Source organism: Thamnophis sirtalis, unplaced genomic scaffold, assembly GCF_051295495.1.
Source record: "Thamnophis sirtalis isolate CommonGarterSnake01/CBP01778 unplaced genomic scaffold, rThaSir2_p1.2 scaffold_3, whole genome shotgun sequence".
Classification (NCBI taxonomy): Eukaryota; Metazoa; Chordata; class Lepidosauria; order Squamata; family Natricidae; genus Thamnophis; species Thamnophis sirtalis.
Window position 1 is genome coordinate 63,489,318 of NW_028261383.1, and position 27,337 is coordinate 63,516,654.

At 34.3% G+C, this 27,337-nt stretch overlaps 1 protein-coding gene across 2 annotated transcripts in view; it reads left to right on the plus strand.

Annotated features, from left to right (window-relative positions):
* EEFSEC (eukaryotic elongation factor, selenocysteine-tRNA specific) overlaps positions 1-27,337 on the plus strand; it is a 168,486-nt gene that overhangs the window by 46,213 nt on the left and 94,936 nt on the right. Inside the window, exons 2-4 of one of the 2 annotated variants that reach the window (XM_014064031.2) lie at positions 5,497-5,704; positions 9,962-10,058; positions 12,688-12,852. In XM_014064031.2, the coding sequence (XP_013919506.2) occupies positions 5,497-5,704; positions 9,962-10,058; positions 12,688-12,852 (470 nt within the window). The remainder of the gene's footprint in view (positions 1-5,496; positions 5,705-9,961; positions 10,059-12,687; positions 12,853-27,337) is intronic. The other variant, XM_087708982.1, reaches the window with a different exon arrangement.

Consider the following 27,337-nt stretch of genomic DNA (forward strand, 5'->3'; position numbering starts at 1 on the left):
CCACATATAGCATGAATATCGGGAAGTGCTTATGAAATACAATGTCAGAAGTCAGAATCTTTGTGTTTGATGGCTTCTAAAGTTTTGTTATGTTGTGGACCTAGATAGGTCATTTGATTAGTGTTTTAATATGAACTAATGAATCCTTCCTGACTTAATATGTAAATTGGAATTCGATTTTGCACTTTTCTTAAATGTTCTGATGAAAAAAAACATAAAAGTATGTCTTAAGAAATTTCTACACGCTACTAATTGCCAAATATATAAGTTCTTTCAGCCAAATAAATCTATGGGGTGAAATGTGGATTTAGTAGTTTTTATTAAAACTAATTTTGAATTTCTTCTAGTAGCATGAGAGAAGTACAGGAAGCCCATATGCTTTATATTTCATAGTTTCTGTGCTTCTTTAAAATGCCTTGGATATCTGAGATGTGCAGGCTCCTTTTCTGCGGGAGCTTGCACATCTAAGTGTGGAGGGAAAAGCACAGATTACATTTCAGACATAACAAAGAAGCATAGAGAATGAAGTGCAAGTCATTTGTGCATTCTGTTCCCCTGTTTATGTTCAAAGCCAAGTTATCCCACACCTCATTATCTTCAAGCATAATATCGTAATGATACAGCCATCTGATTTTGTGAATATGTACAGTCACAAAGTGGCTATTTACTCTCCAGCTTGTGGAGATATACCAGGCCAGTGAATCTCACCTTGGAGCAGATGCAGAAACATGGGACCATGATGAAGAAGAGACTTCTATTCTCTGAATAATTGTTGAATGAAAAATTGTTTTTCTGTTTGGTATGTGGAAGGAATATTTCAGCCTATTAAACTGCATGCTTTTTGATTAATATTATTTTTGATATTGTGAACATTTGATTTTGAATTATGAGCCTTAGCTTTTTCTGACTGCATCTTGAAGTTTTGGGCTATTTGAAGATAGTTATACTTCTCCTTTTTTGTCCCTCAGCTTGTCAGAGAAATAGAACCAAGTGAGATGTCTTCCAAACACATGCTTCTCAGTCCTTGTGAGGTGGAGGCCATCACTTGGCAAAAGCCAACATTGAGATAGTGTAGACTATGGTCTACAAATACCATTTTTTCTTGACACACCATCTCTTGAACCAGCAGTTTACTTCTGAAATCACCCATTACTTCATTAGATATTGGCCATGCATCGGAATTATGCATGAAGACACCAGCTGTGGTCTTAAGTCTTCTGCCTTTCTGCCTAGACATTTGATTTTTTTTCAGACTCTTTTTTGTTGTACTGTTCATCCCAACATCAAAGAGGAGAAAGGTATAATAATCAGTAGCCTTGATTAGTTGGATAATAGTGATAGCACTTATATACCACTTCATAGTGCTTTTACAATCCTCTCTAAGCAGTTTACAGAGTCAGCATATTGTCCCCAACAATCTGGGTCCTTATTTTACCAACCTTGGAAGGATGGAAGGCTTAATCAACCTTGAATCAGTCAGAATTGAACTCCTAGCAGTGAGCAGTGAGTTAGCCTGCAATACTTCATTCTAATCATTGCGCCACCACTGTGCCACCTGCACCAAGCCTCACTGTCATGTATTTGAACTTTGCACTTTGAGAGATAATATACTTCCTTGATAGATTGATAGGTTCCTGATAGCTTCCAGATAAACTCCTGGCTGTATATATTCCGAGGCTGCCATTCCACTGTTTTAGCTGGGGAAACTTCTTCAGAGTAATCTGTATCGTGGCATACAAGACTCTTGATAGTCAAGAAAAATAACAAATGGATCATCGAACAAATCAACTCAGAGTTCTCATATGAGGCCAAATACCAAGCTGGATTTATCATAGTTTGGACACAATCCAATAGTTTAGAGTTATCATGGTTTGGACTTTTGGTGTGCTGTGTGTTAGATTTTGCCCAATGAACTCATATAACTCTCATGATAGGAACCTTTGAATTTACCAGCATTTCTGCCTGTTTCTAAGTTTCAGATTGATTTAAGATTATGGTCTATTTGGAATCTGTTCATAATTTTCTATTATGTTAATTGAAGACTTCCTCATTAATTATAGCACACTAAGGAAAGAAGGAACAATATGAGTTTGGAATAGAGTAGCATGCATTTCTTGCATAAGTTATGAAAATATTTACATTCATGGTCTGTTAAATCTGATCAGTAATTCTAATATCTCCATATGAATTAAAATAGAATAGAATATAATTCTTTATTGGCCAAGTGTGATTGGATACACAAGGAATTTATCTTTGGTGCGTATGGTCTCAGTGTACATAAAGAAAAAAAAATACATTCATCAAGAATTATAAGCGGGAGGAGGAGCAACTGACGTCGTGATGATATGATATCTCTGCCGCTGGACGGTCCCTTTGGACCTAAACCGTCCATAGAGATGGTGATAGAGAAGAGCACATACTGCTAATGTCAGGGACACCGCAAAATCCCTGATTGATCCAGGAGAAGCTCTTTTTTCCGATGACAGAGATGCAACCATTGAAACTGCTGAAGTTGGGACAGCTCCAGAACAGAAGGAAACCGGGAGAGAAAGTGTGTCAAATTGGTGAAGAAATTTTATTATTGGAAAAGAGACTACCCCCCCAAAAAATCAAAGCTAAATTCAAATTGAAGACAGAAGAGAGTAAGCGGCGAGATTAAGCCATATTAAACTTAGTGTGTTATCTTTTTTTAATTTATTTTCTTTTTATGGAAGGAATCTTTACAAATGTTTCCTACTCTTTAAATTGGATGGGTTAGTTTTTGGAAAGTTGGAAAAATGGCGCAACATGAAAAAGAAATATTAATATTGCAAATGATTATGTTTGAAATTCAAAAAATATTAGTAACAAGAGAGAAAATTGAGAAGAGAAGGAGAATATAGAACACACAACAGCAAAAATATATGGAAAAATTGAGGATACTTATCAAATGATGAAAGTTGAAGACAGAGTTCTAAAAATTGAAGAAAAAAATGAGCAAAGAGATAAGAAAATTGTTGACACTGACAGTAAATTGAGCGTGGTTGGAAATGGCAAGAGTAGATATGGAAAGGGGAGATCAATGGACTGGAACTCTATCTCAGACCTCAAAGTATAGAAGAAGAAAAGAGAGAAAATTTGATGGAAGTAAGGAGAGAAATTTTGACAGAAGCATCGGTGATAACCAAAGACAAGCTGATGGAAGGAACAGATGGAGGGTTTCGAGTTTTTATAAGATACACAATGAGCAACAAGTTGCGAAGAGAAGTCCATACAAGACTTACCAAGAAAGCAACCAAAATATTAATACTACAAATGGCAAGAGATATAAGACTGCACTACTATTGGAAGGACACAGGTTGATGTAATGAAAGTTTATAATAAAAATTAAGTTAAACTTAGTTAGATTTAGAGTATTATGTATAAAATGGAGTGATAATAGTTATAGTCAAATAAATGAGTAATAATGATAATAATGCATATATATATATATATATATATATATATATATATATATATATATATATATATATATATATATATATATATCAGCACAAATACAACACTATATATATATATATATATATATATATATATATATGTATGTATGTATGTATGTATGTATGTATGTATGTATGTATGTGTGTGCGTGTGTGTGTGTGCCAGTTTGATTAGATAGATAGATAGATAGATAGATAGATAGATAGATAGATATAGTTATAACCCCCGGGAGGAAGATCACTACTTCCATTCTCTGTCCATCGGCTTGTCACAAGAGACCATCCAGAGAGAAACCCAACATTTTTACTGTTGCCTTTGTTACATTTGTGTATTTGTGCTGATAAATAAATAAAGGGAGACTAGTATAGATCTATTTCAAGCTATTTAGCTCTCATTAGCTACCCTTACTGGGATTCGAACCTGTGCTGTATTGCATCTTAGGCAGATGTGTTAACCACTAAGCCAGCCGGGGCTCAGCTGATAAGGAGTGGAACTCTGTGGCTTAGTGGTTAACACATCTGCCTAAGATGCAATACAGCACAGGTTCGAATCCCAGTAAGGGTATGGCTAGCTGATGAGAGCTAAATAGCTTGAAATAGATCTATACTAGTCTCCCTTTATTTATTTATCAGCACAAATACATATATGTGTGTATGTGTGCGTGTGATTGATATGAGAATTTGTTTAAATTGTAAGAGGAGACTACAATAATAGTAATGTATATAAATATATTTGATTTAATAATGTGATTTGATATGAATTGTAAGTGATGACTATGGAAGGGATTCACAGAAATCTTGTAACCAACCGATTGTCTGTAATTTGTAATGGAAGATGGTTTTATGTTTTTTGTTTGTTTGTTTGTGTTTGTTTAAAAATAAAAAAAACTTTAAAAAAAGAATCACTTAGTGATAGTCATAGGTTAGTAGTAAGCAATCAAATCAAACAAGAAACAAATGATATAAATTGTAGAGATACAAGCAACATGGTTATAATCCTAAATGGGAAGAGATAGGTACTAGGAAGGATGAGAAGAAGAATAGTAATGCAGTCTTAGTTTGACAGTGTTGTGGGAATTAGTTGTTTAGCAGAGTGATGGCATTCAAGGGAAAACTGTCCTTGTGTCTAGTTGTTCTGATGTGCAGTGCCCTATAGATTCATTTTGAGGATAAAAATTGAAACAATTTATGTCCAAGATGTGAGGGGTCTGTAGATATTTTCACAGCCCTCTTTTTGATTCATGCAGTAATCAAGTCCTCAATGGAAGGCAGGTTGGTAGCAATTGTTTTTTCTGCCATTCTAATTATCCATTGAAGTCTGTGTCTGTCTTGTTTGGTTGCAGAGCCAAACCAGACAGTTATAGAGGTGCAAATGACAGACTCAATAATTCCTCTGTAGAACTGAATCAGCAGCTCTTTGGGCAGTTTGGGCTTTCTGAGTTGGTGCAAAAAGAACATTCTTTGTTGTGCTTTTTTGATGATGTTTTTGATGTTAGGTGTCCATTTTAAGTCATGAGATATAATAGAACCTAGAAGCTTGAATGCCTCTACTGTTGATACTGTGTTGTCTAGTATTGTAAGAGGTGGTAGTATAGGAGGGTTTCTCCTAAAATCTACCACCATTTCTACGGTTTGGAATGTATTTAGTTCAAGATTGTTCGGGTTATACCACAAGGCTAGTTGTTCAACCTCCCATCTGTATGAAAAATAGATTCTGATATGTAAAATAAGGTATTTTTTTTAAAAAGCTAGCATTTCTAATGTTTCCTTTGCAGACTAGATCTTTATATCAAATTTAGAGTCTTGACTTTTAGAGTTTTGACTTTGACTTCTGCTTTTTTATTTTGATTATTTTGGTCCTAATTTTGGAACTGACTGTTCAAGCACCTTGAATCGTTAATATACAGTGTTTTCCAAACCATCTTTTTCTAAATAAAAATATGACATAAGAAATATTCACCACAACATTCACGATTATGTGTGTTTTGATTCCTACAAATCTGTTCCTTTCTTTCAGGTGCTCAGATTATTGACTTGATGATGCTTGTGATAGATATAACAAAAGGAATGCAGACTCAGTCAGCAGAGTGCTTGGTGATTGGACAGATTGCATGCCAAAAGATGATAGTAGTTTTGAACAAAATTGACCTTCTTCCCGAGGGTAAGCGGCAAGCTGCCATTGACAAGATGGTGAAGAAAATGCATAAGACCCTGGAAAACACTAAGTAAGTAATCTGCCCAACCTGCTTACATAATAGGTTTTGCATTACTCTCATTCCCTTTTTTTTCTGTGCCACTTTACTGTAGGAGTTTTTGATGAAATTCCTTGAACTGAGTGTACTTCCTTAGAATAAATCTTTAAATTGAATATGTTAGTCAGATAGACATTTTGTTTTTGTTGAGAGCCATAGTTGCTCAAAGATAATCTGTTAGAAGTTGAATCAATTGTGGTTTGGAACATAAGTAAAAGTGAGGGGGGAGATACCTGTTGTCTTTCTGACACTCTTCTTTTGTGCAGTATCTGACACCTACTCCTCTTCCACAAAGGAGTAGATAGCTTTTATCAGGTAGAATAGAGGAATAAGTCTTGATGAAAGAAAATCAGCATGGATTCTGCAAAGGTTAACTCTCCTCACAGTCTAGAGGGTGTTTTTTTTTTTTTAGATTGTCAACTGAAGTAAAAATGAAGGTTGACCTATACTTACACTTTCTAAAGTTTATTATTGAAGTTATTCATAAAAGATGCTTAAATAAACTTTGAGACCAAGGAATAAGCTGTGTTTTTTTGGGTACTGTTAGTTCTTGCTTAACAGGGGCTGAAATTAACAGGGACTGGAATTTCTATCACTAAGTAATGCTTTCCTAAAGTACCATGTCCAGTTACTATGCCGCATAGCAACAGCAGTACAGTAGTTCATGGTTTCCATTGTGATTGCAAATTCCGACTTCCTGCTGACTTCCCATTGATTTTGTGGAAAGACAGTGGGGAAGGCTACAAGTTGTGAGAATATGACTAACGGACATTGGTATGTTCAGAAAGGCAGCCCACTTACTGAGCACCTGGATCACAATAATATAATCACTATGGGGATGTGACTTGTTCAGCACCATTGCAAGTTTGAATGGTTGCTGAACGAATGGTTGTTAAATGAGGATCACCTGTATTGCTAACTGGTTAAAAATCAGAAAATAAAGAATAGGAATAAATGAGAAATTTTCCCAATGGCGTGAAGTAAGAAGCAAAGTTCTTCAAGGATATGAATTGGGATCAGTGCTTTTTATTGCTTCTTTATAAATGATCTTCATTGCAATAAGCAGGGAGATAACCAAGTTTGCAGATACACCAGGATGCTAAAAACCAAAGGAGCCTTCTTTTTAAATGAACAAATAGTGAAATAAATCACAAATATGATTCAGCTTAAATAAATGTAAAGTGAGGTAATTGGAGCAAACATAGTTTAGGTATATATTGCTGGAGTGTGAGCTATTTCTATCCGACAAGAAAAAATATCTTGGTATTATAAAGGGTATGTCAACAAAGATTCTGTACCAATATGAAAAAAGAACATTGTAGATAACAATAATTAGAAAAGAAATTGAAAATAAGCACCTGAGGACACGAAGCAATGGGTGGAAACTAATCAAGGAGAGAAGCAACCTAGAACTAAGGAGAAATTTCCTGAAAGTTAGAACAATTAATCAGTGGAACAATTTGCCTCCAGAAATTGTGAATGCTGCAACATTGGAAGTTTTTAATAAGATGTTGGATTTGTCTGAAATAGGTTTCCAACTCTCTTATCCTATCCCATTCTGTACCATCCCATCCCATCCCTATCCTATCCTATTGCATCTCATCCCATCCCATCCCACCCCACTCCACTCTACAGGGAAAAGAAAATATTTTTTCGCACAGCAGCTGAAATGTGATCACAGGAATGTGGGGAGGGTGATATGACATGTTATGACACTCAGAAGTGTTTTACAGTGCCTGTTCAGGGCCTATCATAATTTCACAGAGTCATAAAGCAACTGGTCATAAGTTCAAGTACTACCTATAGTCTATTGTGTATGCAGCAAGAATTCTCCACCCTTTGTATCAATCATAAATTTTGGATCTACCCAAGGATCCTTCAACATTCCACAGCACTTTGGGTGGAATGGGGGATGCAAGAAGGAGGAAGAATCCATTATACAAATGGTGTCTGTTCCCTTTGAAGTCCAGGGCGTGACAGCACAATTACTATCCAAATAGAACCCCAAGGAACAGAGATTTGGGAGAAGCATGACTGTGCTGGAAAACAAAATTTGTAGAAGTGAAGAAATGTACATTTCTAAGATTTAACAGAGATAATCGATGCCACAACTACAGACTCCGTGTGGGCAGTGGTTCGATAAGGTTTAACCTCTTTATTACTTTAGTGCCCTAATTTGCTCCCTGACCCAAAACAATGTATCTGATTGGCAGATGTTTATGCCAGCTTTGATAGATTTAGAAAATAATTTCAATTCAATTGGAATATAGCTGCAACCTTGGAGTTGACCTCTGCAGCATTCTGTTTCATACCATGTGTTGTCATTCAGTTTTTCATATCAGTGACATTGGCTTTGATCAGTCTTGAATATATTCAGCTGTATGTATGGTTCCTTTTTTTTCAACTAGTAGTAGTGACATTCTTAATAAGGTCTGGAAAATAGTCATTACTAAATTCTGCTAAAATGTTTTCTTTTGAAGTAAAGGTTTAGCTACTTATATACTTGTGTTTGACTTGAAATTCTGGATTCTTCCGGATTTCTTTGCTGGGCCTCCTTCAATCCCATATCTATTTCATAGAGGTGTAAGGATATTGTGCCTTAAGAAGGCCCCTTCTCGGGTTAAAAGGCACTTATTTTGTCTGAATTTCTTCTTTGTTCTAATTCTCCCTGACAACAAACTTCTTTCTCTGTCCATCTCCTCTTTTCAACTCATAAAAAGTACTTGTGATTTGGTTTAACAATTAAACATTTTCTGTACTTTTTGTTGAGCATATATTTAAGGCGCTTTGATAGTACTTATCATAACAATGCCAACATCAGTTTTTCTGCACAGTTTCAATAATGTCCAGGAATCAATTCCTTACCTACTGTTGATAATACAATGGTGTATTTTAGATGAATAAACTAAATTTAAATATATTACTGTTAGAAATAGCAATACTTAAACTAAGTAGTTGGTTAAAACTATTTTTAAAAACAATGTTTCGCTGGGGAAATTTATACCATATATGATAAAGGTAAATGCTTACCTCGCACATATGTGCTAGTCGTTCCGATTCTAAGGGGTGGTGCTTATCTCTGTTTCAAAGCCAAAGTGTCAGCGCTTTTCAAAGATATCTCCATGGTCATGTGGCTAGCATGACTAAATGCTGAAGGCGCATGGAACACTGTTACCTTCCCACCAAAGGTGGTTCTTATTTTTCTACTTGCATTTTTACATGCTTTCGAACTGCTAGGGTGGCAGAAGCTAGGACAAGTAACGGGAGCTCACTCTGTTACGCAGTGCTAGAGATTCTAACTGCCGAACTGCTGACCTTTCTGATTGGTAAGCTCAGTGTCTTAACCACTGAGCCACCGCACCCTTACCATATATGATATTTTACCATATATTCTTCAAATATATATATATAAATATATACATTGTTTTGGAAAGGTATGTAGGGAAATTAATTGTCTAATATTTCACTCAAAATCTTCAATATTAGGAAACAATAAAAAATAGAAAACATCTATGGATATGTTAGAGCTGTTGAAGATTTCTGAGATGACTTCCATGCCTTTCTGATCCTTTATTTCTGCTAGGGCATCTGAGATACATTATGATGTTGGCCTAAAAGATGAATGGTATGCCAGGTATTGATCAGATAAGCCGTAATTTACTTGGCTTGTTGGTCATTTGATTCTGGCTTGTTTAACAAAATATGCCTAGAATAAATGTTAGTTTAGCAATAAGAACATTCTTTCAATATTGAAGTGATTGAGTTCCTATAGCTGAATTTCTTCGGCACCATGAAGAAAATAGGAAAGTAACAAACATATCTAGTGATAGCTTCATTATGGTTTGAAAGTACAAAAGCAATCTGAGATGCTACAGGAAATTATATTATCATTCTATTATTTCAGTGCCAGTATTACAGGAGGCTACTAGTCTATGCACAAAAAATATGAAAGCCTTCCTATAAAGGCTTCATCTGAGCCTTTCAGAGCTCAAATGAGCAGATCCTCAGTGGTTGGGGGTTATTCAAAGCTGTATTAATTCCAGTTATGCCTTTTTCATATTTAAAACAATTTAGAAACTAGTTAGATTATTGTTTTTGTTAATTTATAGCTAGGGATAGATTGAAATTTAATAGAATAGTAATGTTATGTAAACCACACTGGGAAATGTCTGAATTGTAACTGTATTATACAGCTGGTCTCATAGATGGATTCTTTTTTTTGGGGACCAGGTTCCATGGATGTCCTATAGTTTCTGCTGCAGCAAAACCTGGTGGTCCAGAAGCCCCAGAAACTCTGACTCCAATAGGAGTTTCGGAATTAATTGAGGTAAGTATCTTTAAAATGCTAATATTATTAATACTATGTGATGGCTCAAGGTTGTAGGCATAATCAAAATCCTAGTTCAATGGACTGGTAAACACTCCTTTGATAATAGAGTGGTAGAAGCCCATGCAATTTTTTTGGAAATAAGCTCCACCTTTTTTAATAGTACTTACTCTCAGATAAGTATGTATGGAATTGAACTTTTCTTCGTACATTAACAGTTTTGCAAATGAGTCTTCTATATTCCCATTTCTTGAGACTGATAAATGCACCATAGCTTGATGCATTTACAACAGATTGATAGAAATAAATACCATTCACAGATAGTTGAGGTGGCAGAAATTGAGAAATCCTATCAGTGATTTAAAAGGGCTGAATTAAAATTAAAAGACAGCACTGAGGCACTGATCATATCAGCATAACAACAGGCACTACCAGATCCATAGCAGCAGAGATGCCTCAGAGACAGTCCAACACTGTCAAGATGTGACAGAGTGTAAGATGCAGTCAGGAACACATATATTGAACAGCACAACCATGCACCTGGCATTATGTGCAGTAACATCTGGTGGCAATAGATGTAGCTGTGCCAAGTGACAGCAACATCAGGAAGAAAGTGTGTGAGAAGCCAGAGAAATACAGGGCCCAAAGGAAGAAAGTGGGTGGCTGGTATGTATCTTCCTCAATCCCGGAACCTCTATCAAAGGCCTGGGAGTTTGTGGATTCTGTGCAGTGTCTTAGCTATTCCTTAGCACTGCACTCTTCTGAACAGAGAGCTTTAATGTTCTTCCTGGGATTGCAGCTCTATTTTTTTTAATTTTTTAAAATTATTATTATTATACAATTGTATCACAGCGGCCAGTTGTTTCGCCGGATTTGGCATTGGTTACTAGTCGGGCCCCACCCAGGGGCCTAGGACGTCGTAACGTATTTTCGTAATATGCGTGCAGATCCAAGCAGTGCGGCTTTCTGCATTTGACTGATGGTGATTTTGTCAATTTTTAGCTGTTTTAAATGTAATTCCAGTGCTTTTGGAATAGCACCCAGTGTGCCAATTACCACTGGAATTATCACTGCTGGTTTGTGCCATAGTCGTTGAATTTCGATTTTTAAGTCCTGGTATCTTGCGATTTTTTCATGTTCCTTCTCGGCGACCCTGCTATCACCTGGTATTGCGATGTCTATGATTGTGACCTTATTTTTCTCAACCAGTGTGATGTCTGGTGTATTATGCGCATTTTTTCAGCTGATTATTATTATTATTATTATTATTGTTGTTGTTGTTGTTGTTGTTGTTGTTGTTGTTATACAATTGTATCACAGCGGCCAGTTGTTTCACCGGATTTGGCATTGGTTACTAGTCGGGCCCCACCCAGGGGCCTAGGACGTCGTAACGTATTTTCGCAATATGCGTGCAGATCCAAGCAGTGCGGCTTTTTGCATTTGACTGATGGTGATTTTGTCAATTTTTAACTGTTTTAAATGTAATTCCAGTGCTTTTGGAATAGCACCCAGTGTGCCAATTACCACTGGAATTACCACTGCTGGTTTGTGCCATAGTCGTTGAATTTCGATTTTTAAGTCCTGGTATCTTGCGATTTTTTCATGTTCCTTCTCGGCGACCCTGCTATCACCTGGTATTGCGATGTCTATGATTGTGACCCTATTTTTCTCAACCAGTGTGATGTCTGGTGTATTATGCGCATTTTTTCAGCTGATTATTATTATTATTATTATTATTATTATTATTATTATTATTATTATTCATTTAGCGTATGGGATATCATTCATGGACTAGCAATATATATTAACATTTCATCTAGATTATCTAGATTAGCAAATATCGATGTCTAAGCCATCTAACTATTGAAGCACAGCATTGTTTATATTTTTTTAAAAATCAGATACTGGATCAGTATATGCGCTCAGTTTACAGCTGGTCATGATGTCATCTACAACTCTGGGTGCTCCTGTCACCACTGGGGCCACTTTGGCCTTTACTTTCTACATGTTCTCCAGTTCCCCCTTCAGGCCTTGGTACTTCTCTAGCTTCTCATACTCCTTCTGACAGATCTTGAGCTTCTCATACCCCTTCTTCCTGAAATTTCCTTTCTTCTCCAGCTGCTTATTCTGAGTGGTGTATTTCTGAATAGAGCTAGTGGAAAATGAAACTTCAATTGCCAGTGTGCCTTTATTGTTCTTCAAAACCTTTCCATAATTTTTGTATTAGATAAAGTTGTAAAAATAAAGGAGAAAAATCTGCATTTTGACCTTTTAATTATGTATGTGCATTCTGGGAACTAGTACGTATCCTTTCTTCCCCAGAATTACAAATAGTTATTGCCGCTATATTTGCATAGGTGTTGGCAGAAACTTTTCTGTGACATAGTTTGCTAACCAGGCTGATTGCGCTGCATCAAAACTTTAAGGCAGAAAATCAAATCCAGTTGCTACTGCTAAATCTGTACCTCCTGGGCAGTGCAAACAATTTATTTGACCTTGGACTATTCCAGTCTTGTTGCAACAGAAAGCTGTGCCGTGGTGAAATCAATCACATACCTTTTCTCTTCATTTCTTTGTGTCTTATGTGACATTTTGTCAATATATAGGTCTTATTTTCTCTTGCTTTTAGGTCCTAAAGTCAGAGGCTTATATACCAACAAGAGATCCTTCAGGATCATTCCTTATGGCTATTGACCACTGTTTTTCCATCAAGGGCCAAGGCACTGTGATGACAGGAACTGTTCTTTCAGGCTCAGTTAATATTGGGGACAATGTGGAAATTCCTGCCTTAAAGGTGAGTATATCATTTTTGGTTCTAACATCTTTATCAAAGAGAGAACAGGCCAGAAAGTTTGTTGCTCCTATAGTATTCCATTTACTTAGCTAGCTTCATTTGGCTTGCTCAATAGGAACTTTAAAAAAATCCTGGAATATTGTACAGAATTGGGTAGTTTTTAATATAATAATGTTGGCCTGATTCGCAAACTATATACTTCGCAAGCAAAATGGATGCCTGAAACTGAGTCTTCAAAAGGGAAGACCCCAGAGACAAAGGAGATAAAAAATTTAAAAAGGAAAAAAAAGAGAAAGAAACTCTTTCAAGGCACTTAAATAGAGAAAACATCTCATCTGATTTTACTGGTGCAGAAAAATGAGAAGAGATCAAATTCAGGATATTTTAATGAAATAAAAAACAACAGATTAACACTATATTTGGCTGCAATGAAAAGTGCCCAAGAATCTAGTTTGGTCCTTGCGGGAATAAATGTTGATATAAAAAAATCATTCAGGAAATTTTTATTATGACATAAAAATAATAACAGTACTCTTTCCTTATAATGAAGAAAATGACCAGCAAACAAAGACATGTAAATGAAAAAATATTAAATTAAAGGATAAATAAGAAATTTCTAGATCCAGAAAAAGCCTGTTCCCAGTGTTGAGTCTGGCAGCTATCTAAATTCAGTTACCAACCAGTTGGCCTTGATGAAAGAATTCAGTTTTATCTAAATGTTCCATCCTTGTATTTTAACAGCAACTTAACCTTTTTAGTTGGCCAATTGATTAGCATAATAGAGAAAGAAGAATCCAATCCTATTTTTTTAAAAAGTGTAAAATCCATCAAGATTTAGTCTTGAAATAGAGAATTAGTATAATTACTTTATGAATAGGTCAGACTCATTATTAACTTTAAGAAAAGTCCTTCTATACTGATACCATTTTTGCACCCAAACTATTTTTTTGTTGTCATCGCTGCTGCTGACTTCTACATGTAGAAATCACTGCTTGATTCAAAAATTCCCATCCTTTGTTCCTGATCACTTTTTTCCCCATAGCTCAAAAGGTGAGCCATGAAGTGTCCTATTACCATTCCTCTGTTCAGTTTATTAACCTCTGTGGGGGAGGATTGTCTAAGAGTTGGTTGGGTGAAGCAGGAGTTTTCTAGTGCTTTGTACATCCAATATCCTGCTGAACTACTTCTGGATTGGAAATAAATTATCTTAACTGTTGAAGATAGATGATATTATGGGATCATGTATGAAATGAAGCTGAAGAGATGTAACACAAACTCTAAGAGGATCAGTTAATTAATATTATTTCTATGGTGATACTTTCAGAGCATACTCTGCTCATTAAGTAGGAATATCACTTTATTTATATATTACATCATTGAAATAAAGCAAGGCTTTTATAGGAATCAAAAATATAAAACCACCATAAATACCAAACCTATTAATCTTCCCATTTTCCATAAAAGCAGCATCCAGATTAAAAACTCCCCCCCCCCAAAAAAAACCCAAGAAAAAATGGAACTAAAGAGGCAGTCTGATTTATTTGTATTTCAAAATTTTAGGCCACCCAACTCCATTGAGTCTGAACAGCTTCACATATAAAAACTGTAACTCAAAATAAAACCCCAAAGACAGCACCATGTGGAAGGGACAACAACAGATTCTCTCCCTCACCCACAGAGATACCATCGTAGTGTCCAAATATTCCATGGAAGAGAACTGTTTTCAGTACCTTTTGAGAAAGCAATAAAGTTTAAGCATTTGAGCCTCAGAAGTAACCTGAGAATGATTGCCAGATAGAATGGCACTATAATTCACCATTTGGCATAGTAATTTTAAGTAAGCATGCATCTCCCAACTGCATGTATATGGATATGGACAGTTGAAATTACAATTGGAGATTAAATTTGTTTTCCTGTTATCTATTTCATGAAGTGTTTAACTAGGTTACCGGTGGGAAGTTTTACCAATTCTCAATCCTACAAAGCAATAGAAGAGAAAGATCTTATAACACATTGTGGATTATGACATTCCTTGACCTTTCGTTGCCCTGACCTTTTGCTAACTGAGATTGACAGCTGATGCCCACTGGGCATTGGGGACATTGCAAAACAGCTGCTTTCGAAGTGCAAGGAACCCTCCCAGCAAATAAAGTGGCATCTCATACCTATTCTACTAATAGACTTCGACGTGTGTGACCGCCTGAACTTGCCGAAAGGAGGGACAGAGCAATTAAAAATAAACAGTGACATTCTCAAACGCCCATACTCTCTGATTGAGGTTGAGAATGCCAGCAGAACACAGATTCCTTTACAGTGTTGACTATGTAAATTGCCATCTGGGGTTGATTATTTGAACTGCAGTGAGAGAATGTTGTGTGCTGCGTGTGTGTGTGAGAAATTTCTGACGTAGCAAACAATTCTTCAATGGAGTAGTTTAATACTACTTGCTCAATGGTACTTAACATGCTGAAGCAAATAAGTCCCTTATTTGTGGTTTGAAAATGTAGTGATAATACAATTTTTTACTAGCCCTCTGGTACTATGCACATTTTTAAAATTGCCATGCATGTGATATGTCTTTTGCCATTTCCATTTTAGAAGTATCATTTCTGAGCACTAATATCCAATAGGACATTTTCTCTCTTTCTTAGATTGGAAGTGATTTAATACAATTGGGATTTGTGTTTGCCTAATATTCTAGTATGTGCACCATTAGAAGATATGAAAGACCAGGTTAGGGACAGATTTTTGTCAAGGGAAAAGCCTATCTATGTGGTTACCAAGAGCCAACAACAACTTGAAGACATACAATCAAACAATTCAAAAACACTGAAGAAATATCTTAGTTTGATGAGTGGGTAATCACTATATTTTATAGGCTGGGTTGTCCTGTTAAAATAGTTGCACGCCATATTATACAAATTGATTTGTGATTAATTGAAAGTATCATTTTTCAAATCTGAGACCTTTACTACTCTAGGTCCTAATTTTTTTCTAAAACTGAATTTATCAGTTGGAAGTAGGTGATCTACAATTGATACAATCTATGATAGGCACTTTACAGGAGACATTCTTTTGCTATGATAAATAGTATGATTAAGTTAATACTCATATTTGAAATGAGTGGCTGTGTGCTCCTGCAATCCAGTTGTGATAGCTTTGGAAGACCATTATGATACAATTTTCCAGTATGGTTTCTGGAGTTTATTTTTGTTATGCTTAAGTTGGGTTGGCACATTTTTGTTATTTTTCTTAACTGTAGTTGCATATTTGCTTATCACTGCTGCTTTGGGGTTGTATATTTATTATAATTTGTCTATTGTATCTTTCTTCACTGAGAGTTGTTTTCAATTATGATGTGATATAAACTTATAGATAGGTACATCAGGGGATACATTTTGAGTTAGATGAAGAAACTTCAAAAGTCTTTAGGGTTTTTTTTTCTTGCCTTATAGTACAATTTTTGAATATAGTGCATTTCTTAAGTTTAATATTCTTAAATCATTTGTATAAGTGCAGGAAATAGTTTTATTGAGAACATACCTCTCCTAAAGGTTTGGATAAGGGTGAGAGAGAGATTAAAATTTTTAACTATGTTACAGTAATTTTTAAAGCCTACGAATAATAGTAGTTGTACACATTTATAAGTGTTTGCAAATTTCAAATCAATGGTTTAGTAAGGCAAACACAATCCTCATCATTCTCTCTTCTTTTGACTAAAATATCCCTTCAAATTGTCTCTTGCTGAACTGCATATAAACTTTTCTTTTTTTAAAGGAATAATTGTCCTAAATTGTTCCTGACAGTAAATGTAATTGTTCAATGGGCTGAAGAGTTTAAGAGAATACACTGTTTTGTATTCAGGTTTATCAGGTTCATTTTGATCTGCTTTTTTACATTCATACCTTGTTCATAGACCTATGTTGGAATGTAAGTAGAAATCTAAACATTTTGAGTTTATTTATTTGCTGAACTGACATTAAAGCTGAATTTATGCCCCACCTTTGCATTTCTTTCAGCTTTCAAACAGGTGGACATTAAAGCTCAACATCAGTGCCTTAAATTGTGCTTGTGAGCAATTGATAACCAGGTCAAATCTGTCAGTCATGGCATTATGTGGTCCTTTTACATTGCACTGGTCCTTGTACATTGCGCTGTCATTGTCTAAAATAAACAAGCTCAGCAAATAAGAGTTTTTAAGAGGCTTGGAATGTACACTAAAACAATTAAGCTATTCTTACAAAATCTTGAAAGCCTCATTCTACCTCATTTTATACTTAGCATAAATGAGGTGGAGTTGTTCTGAGTTTCTTTCACATCTTTTCTACTGTCTTAGGACTCAGATATCTTTTCTGTAATGGCTTGGATCTCTCCTTTAACTTCTCTCAGTCAAAGCAACTTTCTATCATAGGTCAGTTAGGGGTCCACAGGCCAAAAGTCACCCAATGAACTTTTATGGCTTAGCAATCCAAATCTGTGTTTTCTAAGTCAAAACTCAACTTCATAACTGCTACCACCATTCTTCAATATTATGTAACACTAAAAACTGATCCTGACTTACTGTAATATGCATTTATCTTGCATGTGAACTAGAAGTAATAATAGAATCCAAATTAAATGCTTTTTGGAAAACAAATATTTTTTTATTAGAATTTGAACATCTGAGTCTTGTAATTTAGTCATGGTATATCATTTTCCACTGATGATTACATCTGAGAGATGTTTGGCTTAATTGATGTTATGTAGGAACATAGGTTGGTTTAATAGATTTATTTCATGTGGGATCAGTTTATAATATGGAATAAGAGAGCTACTGAATAGATACACAATTCTATTCTGGATAGAAGACAGTTCATTTTTTTCTTGGTTGGGACAAATGGAAACAATAGTGGAGGGAATGCTGCAAAGCTTGGTAGCATTAATGTAAACTGTATGTTGGATCTCTACTTGTGTAGTTAATACAGTCAATGTTGAACAGGAAGGAGCCTGATTACTGTTTAAAAAAAACTCTATATGTGATAAATTCAAAAAATTGAATTATTTTGTTTGCTTTAAGCTGCCAAATATCTGATTAGAGTCTACTTTAGAATAAACATATGTTAACCTGCTGTTTCTAAAAAAAACGTTCTTTTCAATAAAATATATTTATGAAGGAAAACTCATTGTTCTGGTGTTCTACCAAATAAGATCAAAATACAAATATAGTAGAACCAAAATTTTTAGAAATCTTGGAAGTTGGAAAACAAATTTAAATACTAAAATCAAAGTATGTATATAGTTTTGCCTTTTGATTTCTAATTTTTCATTCAATTTAGGATTAATTACTATTTTTCTGTGTTAATTTGTAATGGTTGTATTGTAAAATGTTAACTCTGACTTTAAAAAAATTCATATGTAATGTAAGTTATAAGGAATCATGATTTGTATAATGATTTCTGTCGATTAAGAGTTTGGGGAATGTTGAGTTCATTTTAATTTATTGAATTATTAATTGGATCATTTTGACTGTTTTGACTTTATATATTTTTCTACCTTATGTCACTAACTAAAAACTGTATATAAATTTAGTTTAAACAAATGGAATATTTTCATTCAATGAAAAAATATATAAATTAAGGAAATTATATACATGTATGTACAGTATGCACATCTAATTCCTGGCAGACTTTGATCATTAACATTTTAAACATTCCATATCTATTATCTTGGATAAACATTATTTCCACCAGGGTCTCTACTCCAAATGGGTTGTGCTGAACATTTGTCTTCTTTGCTACATGTTGAGTCTTGGCTAAGTTAGACAGCATCAGTTTCTTCCCTGGCTCCAGCTCTTATATTCTCTTGGCTGACCTACTGAACTTTTGTCCTGGACTTGTTTAGCAGGGAGCAGGACTGCCTCATTCTTAAATTGCAGCACTGCATCCCAATAGAAGCTAGTGCTGTAGAGCAGACCGCTGACATGATATGTAGATTGATTGATGTCGATCTACTATTAGAGATGGTGAGCTCTTCATCCAGCTTGAATTTATATGCTTAAACATGATGTTGTATTACAGACTGCCTCCTGTAAAGTGCTCTGTGTGTGTGTGTGTGTGTGTGTGTGTGTGTGTGTGTGTGTGTATGTATGTATGTATGTATGTATGTATGTATGTATGTATGTATGTATGTATTTATTTACAACCCCCGGTATGCCCAAATATGGGAGGAAGATCACTACTTCCATTCTCTGTCCTTCGGCTCGTCACAAGAGACCATCCAGGCAGAAACCCAATATTTTTTACTGTTGCCTTTTTGTTACATTTGTTGTATTTGTGCTGATAAATAAATAAAGGGAGACTAGTATAGATCTATTTCAAGCTAAGGTCTCTTGTGACGAGCCGAAGGGCAGAGAATGGAAGTAGTGACCTTCCTCCCATATTTGGGCATACCGGGGGTTGTAAATCTAAATAGATACCTTTCACCCTGGCTTGGCTGATAAGGAGTCAAGCTCTATGGCTCAGTGGTTAACACATCTGCCTAAGATGCAATACAGCACAGGTTCGATTCCCAGTAAGGGTATGGCTAGCTGATGAGAGCTAAATAGCTTGAAATAGATCTATACTAGTCTCCCTTTATTTATTTATCAGCACAAATACAACATATAGGGCTGATAGAACTTTCCCTAATGTACACTATAAAGTAATGTCTCTAATGTACATATAGTGTTAACATCTGTTTTCTGCCCTGGCCCTTGAAAGAAGGCCAGGGCAGAAAACAGATCCCACAAGAATGACTAGAACTATATAGGCTGTAAAATCTTGGAAGCCTGATCTGTGGTTTTATTTTATTTTATTGCTTCTCTCTTACACCTAAGTGAGCTATAGGTAGCTATTGACCTATGACCACTTTTGCATGTATGGAACTTGGAGTCCTTCTCTCTCAGAATATGTGGAGAGCTCTAGGAAGCGAAGGGAGAGAAAAAGGCTCCGTGCCTTCTTCGATTTCAGCTGTCAAGTTCCAAGCAGGCACGGATTGGCAAGGAGCTTTTACAGCTAACTCCCTGAGATGAGAGGGAGTCTTCTTGGCAGGCAGCAGCTGCTTGCAACTTTCCCTGATGATTTCTCCTTTGACTTTTTGGGGAGGCCAGCAGGAAAGATTGTAAATGGCGACCACATGATGGTGAGGCAGTTGACAACTGGTCCCAAGCCAAGAACTCAGATCATGACCACATGATTGTGGGAGGAAGTGGCATGACATTTTAAGATGGTCAGAAGTTCTTTACAGGCTATGAAGTGCCCTTTCCAAGTCCACCATAATTTGGATTAGTCATTAAGTACCAATAACTGTTCATTAAGTAAGGGTTATCTGTAGATAGTCCTTCCCAGGTTTAGAACTTACTTTTGTTTTTGTAACCATTTTTGCATAGTTTGTCCAAGATCAGCTTTCTGACTCTCTACAAGTTCTGTGCAAAAATGTTTATTAGAGAAAATTATCTGCAGTAACAAAGATTTCCAGTTTTATTTTTAATTTGCAGGGAATGTAACAATGAAATAATATGTTAGTAATTATGTCGTTGGATTCATATCTCAGAGTAATCCATAATTTGATTTGATTTGGCTTAGGGTATTTTATGAATTAAAAATGTGATTTATTCAGTAAGACTACAAATCATGGCTTGGATTGATACACGAAACAGGTCTCTCTGTTTCAGCCACTTGTTGCTTTTCTTTTAGTTTTTTTTTTAGTTTAACTTGATTCATCTTAAAAGTTCTGAAAACTGGTACCTAGGCTGTGTTCCTGGATTAGCTTCATGTAGTAGTATTAATCTGAAATTGCTCTTCAATTGTTTCAAACCATTTCAGTGATCTGAAGTGCTCCTCATGACTAAAAGGAATGACCTTCAAATTAAGATTCTAAGACTAATGCTTCAGCCATTATCAATTATTTTGAACATTAAAAGTCAGCAGATGGAGCCAAAGACTTATAGAAAAATTACTAGAGCTAAATGAATGTTAAATTACAAAGTGATTTCCTTTCTCTGTAGTGCCAGAGCAACAAATACTTAGACAAGAAAAATGAACATATACAGAATGCTCCTTAGCCGTTTTATATATACAAAGATAGTAGGAATTTGGAAAGGAATAAAACTGTTGCTCAAGTTACTTTTTCTATTTTGGTCAAAAGGCATATAAATTATTACTAAAGGTAAATGATAAAAGCCTTTAAAATACCTAATACTATTTTGTAGCAGCTATTATTTTTGAGCATTCTGGCAGTTGTTCTGCGATTCAAACTGTGAAGTAGATTTTTTATTTTATTTTGAGCTCTGATAATAGAGTACTGCAACTTTTTAAAGACATCTGAAAACGTCTTTTTTTCTCCCTCGTAATTCAAGGGAAAAGAGCACTAACAAATCAGAGAAGCACTTATTTCTTCATTCAAGGTTAAATATTATGAAAAATATAGTGTACTATTAAGTTAATGAATGTGGATAGCTTAACTGGTGCAACTGGTGCTCTGTTCTTGGTGTTTTCACAACATATAAGAGTATAAATGAGATGTGCAAGTTTAATTGGTTAATGTGCTTGATTCTACCAACATTCTTTCATTTCTAACATTTTTCCAGTTTGTATATAAGAACAATCAAAATACAAAAGGCATTGGTTTGATAGACCTGTACATTAAGTTTTTGCACTTTTCAGGATAAAAATATGTTTGAATATTTTATGAACAGAAGAATAAAAAGCACAGTTCAGTATAATTTTAAGAAAGGAAAATTGAGGCTTATTACAACCTTTTAAAACCGAGATAGGACTTTGTTAACACAATCTCTCTTCAAAAAATTGAAGAATATAAAGCATGTGTGTGAATTTTTTGCATTTTAGTCTGTTATTTCCTGACATAGTCAGGTATGCTTCATCTCCAAATCCTGTTCTGATATACGAAGAAACAATTGAATTTATACTGTCTAATATGGGCAGAACGAAGAAACAATTGAATTTATGCTGTCTAATATGGGCAGAACTTGCAGTATAGAAGCCATTTTCCTATATTGTAAGAAATATATTTGGATGAGAACACCTGGATTTATCTTAAGATATTTCCCATTCAGTTGGCTTCCCATTATGAAAGTACACATTTTGTGACCAAATGTGTACTTGCTGCTGTTTTTTATGCGATTACATTATTCTGTAGTGCAGCCATACAGTGTGGATTTGCATCACATGGAATTGTGTGTTTACTTATCTTTAATGCTGATCTTAGAAGTAAAAATATGTTTCCCTTTGTAGCTTTTGTGTGATATAAGTACAAATATTTCCCTGCAGATTTTGTGGTAATGTGTCTATTTAGCTCCTGCAAATAATGAATTCCATTTCTCCTTCAATTGTATTAACTGTTTGGAGTATATTTTGAGATTCAGGTTTTCACAAAAAGATTCCCAAATGTCCCATTTTAATTCTTTCCCAAATAAAGACACGCTAGTTGCATGTGTTGGAATTTCAAATTGTTGAATTGTAATGCTTTTAATATATAAACAAAGTTGTCTTACATTGATTTAGATAGTTTATTTATCTCTCCCATTATTATGTAGCTCAAATGGCCCTTCCAAATTTTAAATGGAACTTTTCTATCTCTGCCAAAGTAATTTTTACAATTGATAAATAAGAACAAGTCAGAATTAAAAATAAACACAACCAGTTTGCTTTATCTTTTTAAAAAAGTGTATTATATTGTTTAGATTTTGCATCCGTACTTGGTAATCTGCACTTGTAGGATATTTCTCCACAAAAAATGTGCACTAACAGACCATACTGTTGTTATAAGTGTAACTGTAAATTTTAACGTCTATTACATCATTGTACAAATCATGATACCTCATGTGTGGCCTATATCTCTCAACACTGAAAAGACATTTCTTTGCTATGTGAGTTAAATTAATTGATGGAAATATATCTCTTTTTGGGGATTATTTTTGTGCCTATTAACTGTTTCAAAATAATTGTCTGCAAATGAGGAAAAAGATCAAGTACTACAATATTTTCTTTCCACCTTTCCTAGTTTCTAGCTTTATTCATTCTAAAGTGCTCTTCTGTCATTGCAGAGAGGACATGTTTTTAAATGTAAATATTTGAAATAAATATTTCTGAAACAAATTGGCATAGATTAATAAAGCATTGCTTAATCCTTAATCTTAATTCTTAGCATGTTTTGAAAAAAATGTAGTATAGATTGGTGTCCTGTAGGTTTTTATGGTTAACTTTGATCATTTTATATATCTGGCTGCCTGATGTTAATTAGGCAGATATAAAAACATGAAATATATGAGTGTACAGTATATGGGTTATAAAATTTTGTTCATAGTCTCTAGATTTAGTTGATTTTTTGGACATTAAATTTTTATATTGGAAATTATCTCAGTGAAACTGTCTCATTGTTCTGGGAATTCTAGATTCTTATTTCTCTGGTTTCCCTTCATCTTTCTTACCCTATTAATTCAGCTTGCTTTGCAGAAAAAGTAACAATGGGAAGGAATAGTTCTGTAATTTTTGTTCTAGAAGGAACACCTCAGACTTAAATTTTATTAGTTAAGTTGTGAACTAATACTGGGATGAAGTACTTGAAGTTCCAGAGCTATGTGTAGCCGCTGTATAAACTTGTTGCAGCCTATGAAATTTTCATTGACTGATTCTGAGATGGAAAATAGGAAAACTATGATATAAACTCTAAAATAAGCATTTTTAAGTTCAGAAATAAAAAAAAATGAAAATCCCTAATATCCAGTCCATTCATTTAATGGATTTCATCTTTTTAAAATAAACATAGTTCATAGCCACCAAATAATTACCCATACATATTTTAGTTCATTCTTCCTTCTCTTTTTTCCATGTTTTGTTTCAGTTACATGAATTATGTTCAAAACAAGTTGAAACAAAAGTTTCAAAACAAGTTAACTTCAAACCAAGTTGTTTCTTTTGAGGTGGGATAAATGGAATAAATATGATCGATCAATCAATGAATAAACCATAATTATAAATCTAATTTGTTAAATTAACCAGAGTTCATTATAAATCTATTTATGGTTTTGATGAAATGAGAAAGAATGATTGAACACAGATTGATCAAGCCCTTCCATCCACATAGAAGGGAGGGAGGAGTGTGCAAGAGAATGCAACCCAACTCCACCCTTAACATGGGTAGAATGATGATACCTGTTGCTTCGTCTCTCCACCTTGTTAACTGTTTAAATTCTAATACCCTTTCCTTACATTTTAAATTCCGTTTCCAACTTGTTTTTGTTATTCATGGTTATGCTATGAGATGTTTTTTATTAGCCAGAGTACCTTAGGTTATATAAGCAGAATAGGCATGTGATGATGGAAAAACATGGGTCCTTCATGTTTTTAGATCTTTGAGAGAGGGTTTTTTTTTAAAGTGTGCTTTAAGGTCAGTAAAGGTCTGCTATACCTGTTTTACGTGCTTTTTCTTTTCACTAAAAATATTTTTTACATTTTAAAATTTATTTTTTGTTTTGGATGGATATTAGATGATACAAAATAATAAGGGGACCTTCCCAGGGCTGTATTAATATTGGCAGGCAACTGAGTATTCTCCAGAGGTTTTGTGATACACATATTCCCTTGGTTTTGGGTCGGCTGGTTGGAGATGAAGTCAAAACATTTAGAATATATGAATTCCACTATTGCCTCTCTAATTACAAGGGCATAGAGTCTACTCTATAAGTATTTCTTCTCTACTCTAGAGAATAGCCTAAACCTGAATGTTGTTGTTAACGTTGCTTTTGAAAATTAGATTATTTTCCCATGTGTAGCAATAACAAAATACATTTGCATAACCATCCTTAAATATAGGTTCTCATGTGGTTCAACATGCAGGCTAGGTCTAAGACCTCCCTGGATTTTTGGTTTATGGACAATATTCTTTTCTCCTTTAGTTGGCAAATATTACAAGTTGACTGAGATACTGATTTTTACCAAGGTTTCCAAAATGTAAATAGGAAAATGTAGTATTTTCCTAGCATAAGAGGTTAGGCATATGGATGATATATTAAAACATAACAATTTTAAAGTAAACATTAGCATTTACATGCTCTTAAAATAACAGGAACAGAATGTAATAAGCAGTCTGTCCTGTCTAACTATTCGGGCTAATTCTGCACAACTTTTCTGCTGCAAGTTTAATAAATTTGCATGCTTATTATGTACAGTATATTCAGTGTTATAAAAAATGGTCCTTTTTTAAAAAGACCAACTATTATAACAAGTCTACTTCTGTGCTTTAAAGAAGGCTTATGTAAACAAAAGGATATTTAAAAACTAAGCAATGTATCAATTTAATTTTAACTACTGTTATCAATAAGTGGAGAACCTTTGTTTACATCTGTTAATCAGATTGCAAGGGTTGGATCAAGCTGAGCCAATGGGTCACTTTATATTGCTTGGGGGATCTACTTAATTTTTGATATGGGGTTATATCCAACTTTGTCCATTCATAAGTAATATAGAACTGATAATTTTGGAAAAACAGATTTTCTTTTTTCATTTAATTTCCCGAATGCCTTCTGTATCTTTTCTAAAGATTAAGCAATCCTCTTGTGAGGATTTGGAGAAGTGACATTGTTGGCTGGAACCCATGATATCTAGGACTTAAATTAGAGAAGGATTACTCACTGAGCTGTTGGGTTGGGTTTTTTCCCCTCCTCTTTTAAAGACCTGCAATAGTGAGACTAAACATTGGAAATAACTTGGATTGAAAAATTTGTACTCATTTGGAAATATCCAACTGAACCCCAGTGAATTCCTGACCAATTTAATGGGATTATAATGTCATTTTCAAATTCAAATTCATTTTCAAATCCACATTAGAGTTAGATGTTCTGAAACAGGAAGAAAATTGAAGTTCTGATATTTTTTATTCTCATGATTGGTAAACATAGAGATTTCATTTAATAAGCAAGATTATATTGGAATGCCATTTTTACCAGTTTGGTATCTAAGTCTTGATTAATTACAGTATTAATTCTTCTTGGTCAATATGTTATATAATATGTTCATATTTAAAACAAAGGCAAGGGAAATGTTTGTTTTATAGAAATTGTTATTGTTAGAACGTCTTGCATTCAGTGGTGGTACTAAAAAGGTTACTGCATTTTAATGTATTCTCTGAATTTTCATATTTCTATGAGAGAAAGAACACAAAATTAATATGGTTAAAATAACTTTCTTTCCATTATGTTATAATTAAAAGCCAAATGTTCATTAGCAGAAAATGATGCTCTTTAGGGGGGTTTATAAGAGTTCATAATATATTAATGGTTTTCTCTCTTACAGAATCCATGTTTGCATATTTCAAGTGGAATATTTGATAACAATTAAATACAGTGATAGACCTAAGAGAAAGCTCTTGTTTTGGCATTGAGATTAAGACTAGAAAACTTGTTATCTCCCCCCACCCCCCTTCACTTCCATGAAAGAAAAATAGAGCACTTTATTTTAGTTACCATATAAATTAGTTCAGTTACTATTATCACCCATTGCTGGTGGTAGAGAGTTCTGAGTAATAGTTAATTTTTTTTTGAAGAAAATGATAATTAATTTATAAGCCAGGATCAGACCTTTCCTATTACTCAAAACTCATCCTGTTAAATGTTTTAATGCGTAAAAGTAATATTTCATTAAGCAACATCCAGGAATAATTAGTTCATCAATGATGACTTGGAACAAAAGTCATTTACTTTTAACTTTATAAGTTAGGAATTTTTGATGTGTGGAACACATCTGGGGCTTTTAAGAAAGTAGAAAGAAAAATATTGAATTGTTTACCAAGGTGAAAGTTTTCAAATGACAGTATCTCTTTGGTTTCAGAATGTTGCTTTTAGACTAAAAATGGCCAATTGCCATATTGTGTATTAAAATATATTATATTATTATGGTTTATTGCACAGTCAGCCAGATATTCAGACTGTATTATTATTATTTGTTAAATGTATTTGCCTCCTATCTTACTGTAGAGTTACTCTACATGATGCTTCACCATGATAAGTACAGCTTTGGATTCCTGCCTGAATGAATTTTTCTTCTGTGCTGAAAATATTAGCTATGTTAAAGTCATTTTTGTTTTGAGCCTCTTTTAAGCCTTCTTTAATATTTTTCTGTATTTGAGTTTAGAAAAAGTTAGCAGGATGGGCCTATTTGTCTATTATAATGGCTGCTGCAAGTGTATCATTACTCATTTGTAGAAATACAAATGACCACTATAGAAATATGATAATAAAATCTTTATATCCTGTATTCCAGAATTTCAAAAAGGCAAAGTTGCAGGTGTTTTATTATTCTGAAAACTAGTTTTCCATATATTTTTGAAAGATTAATTTCTTGCTTTTTCAGATTGTATTGTTTAAAAAATGCTTCCTTTTAAAATTATATAATAAAGCAATTTTGTTTTCTTTTTGCCAAGATATATAAAAAGCTGTTTTCTATTCACAAAA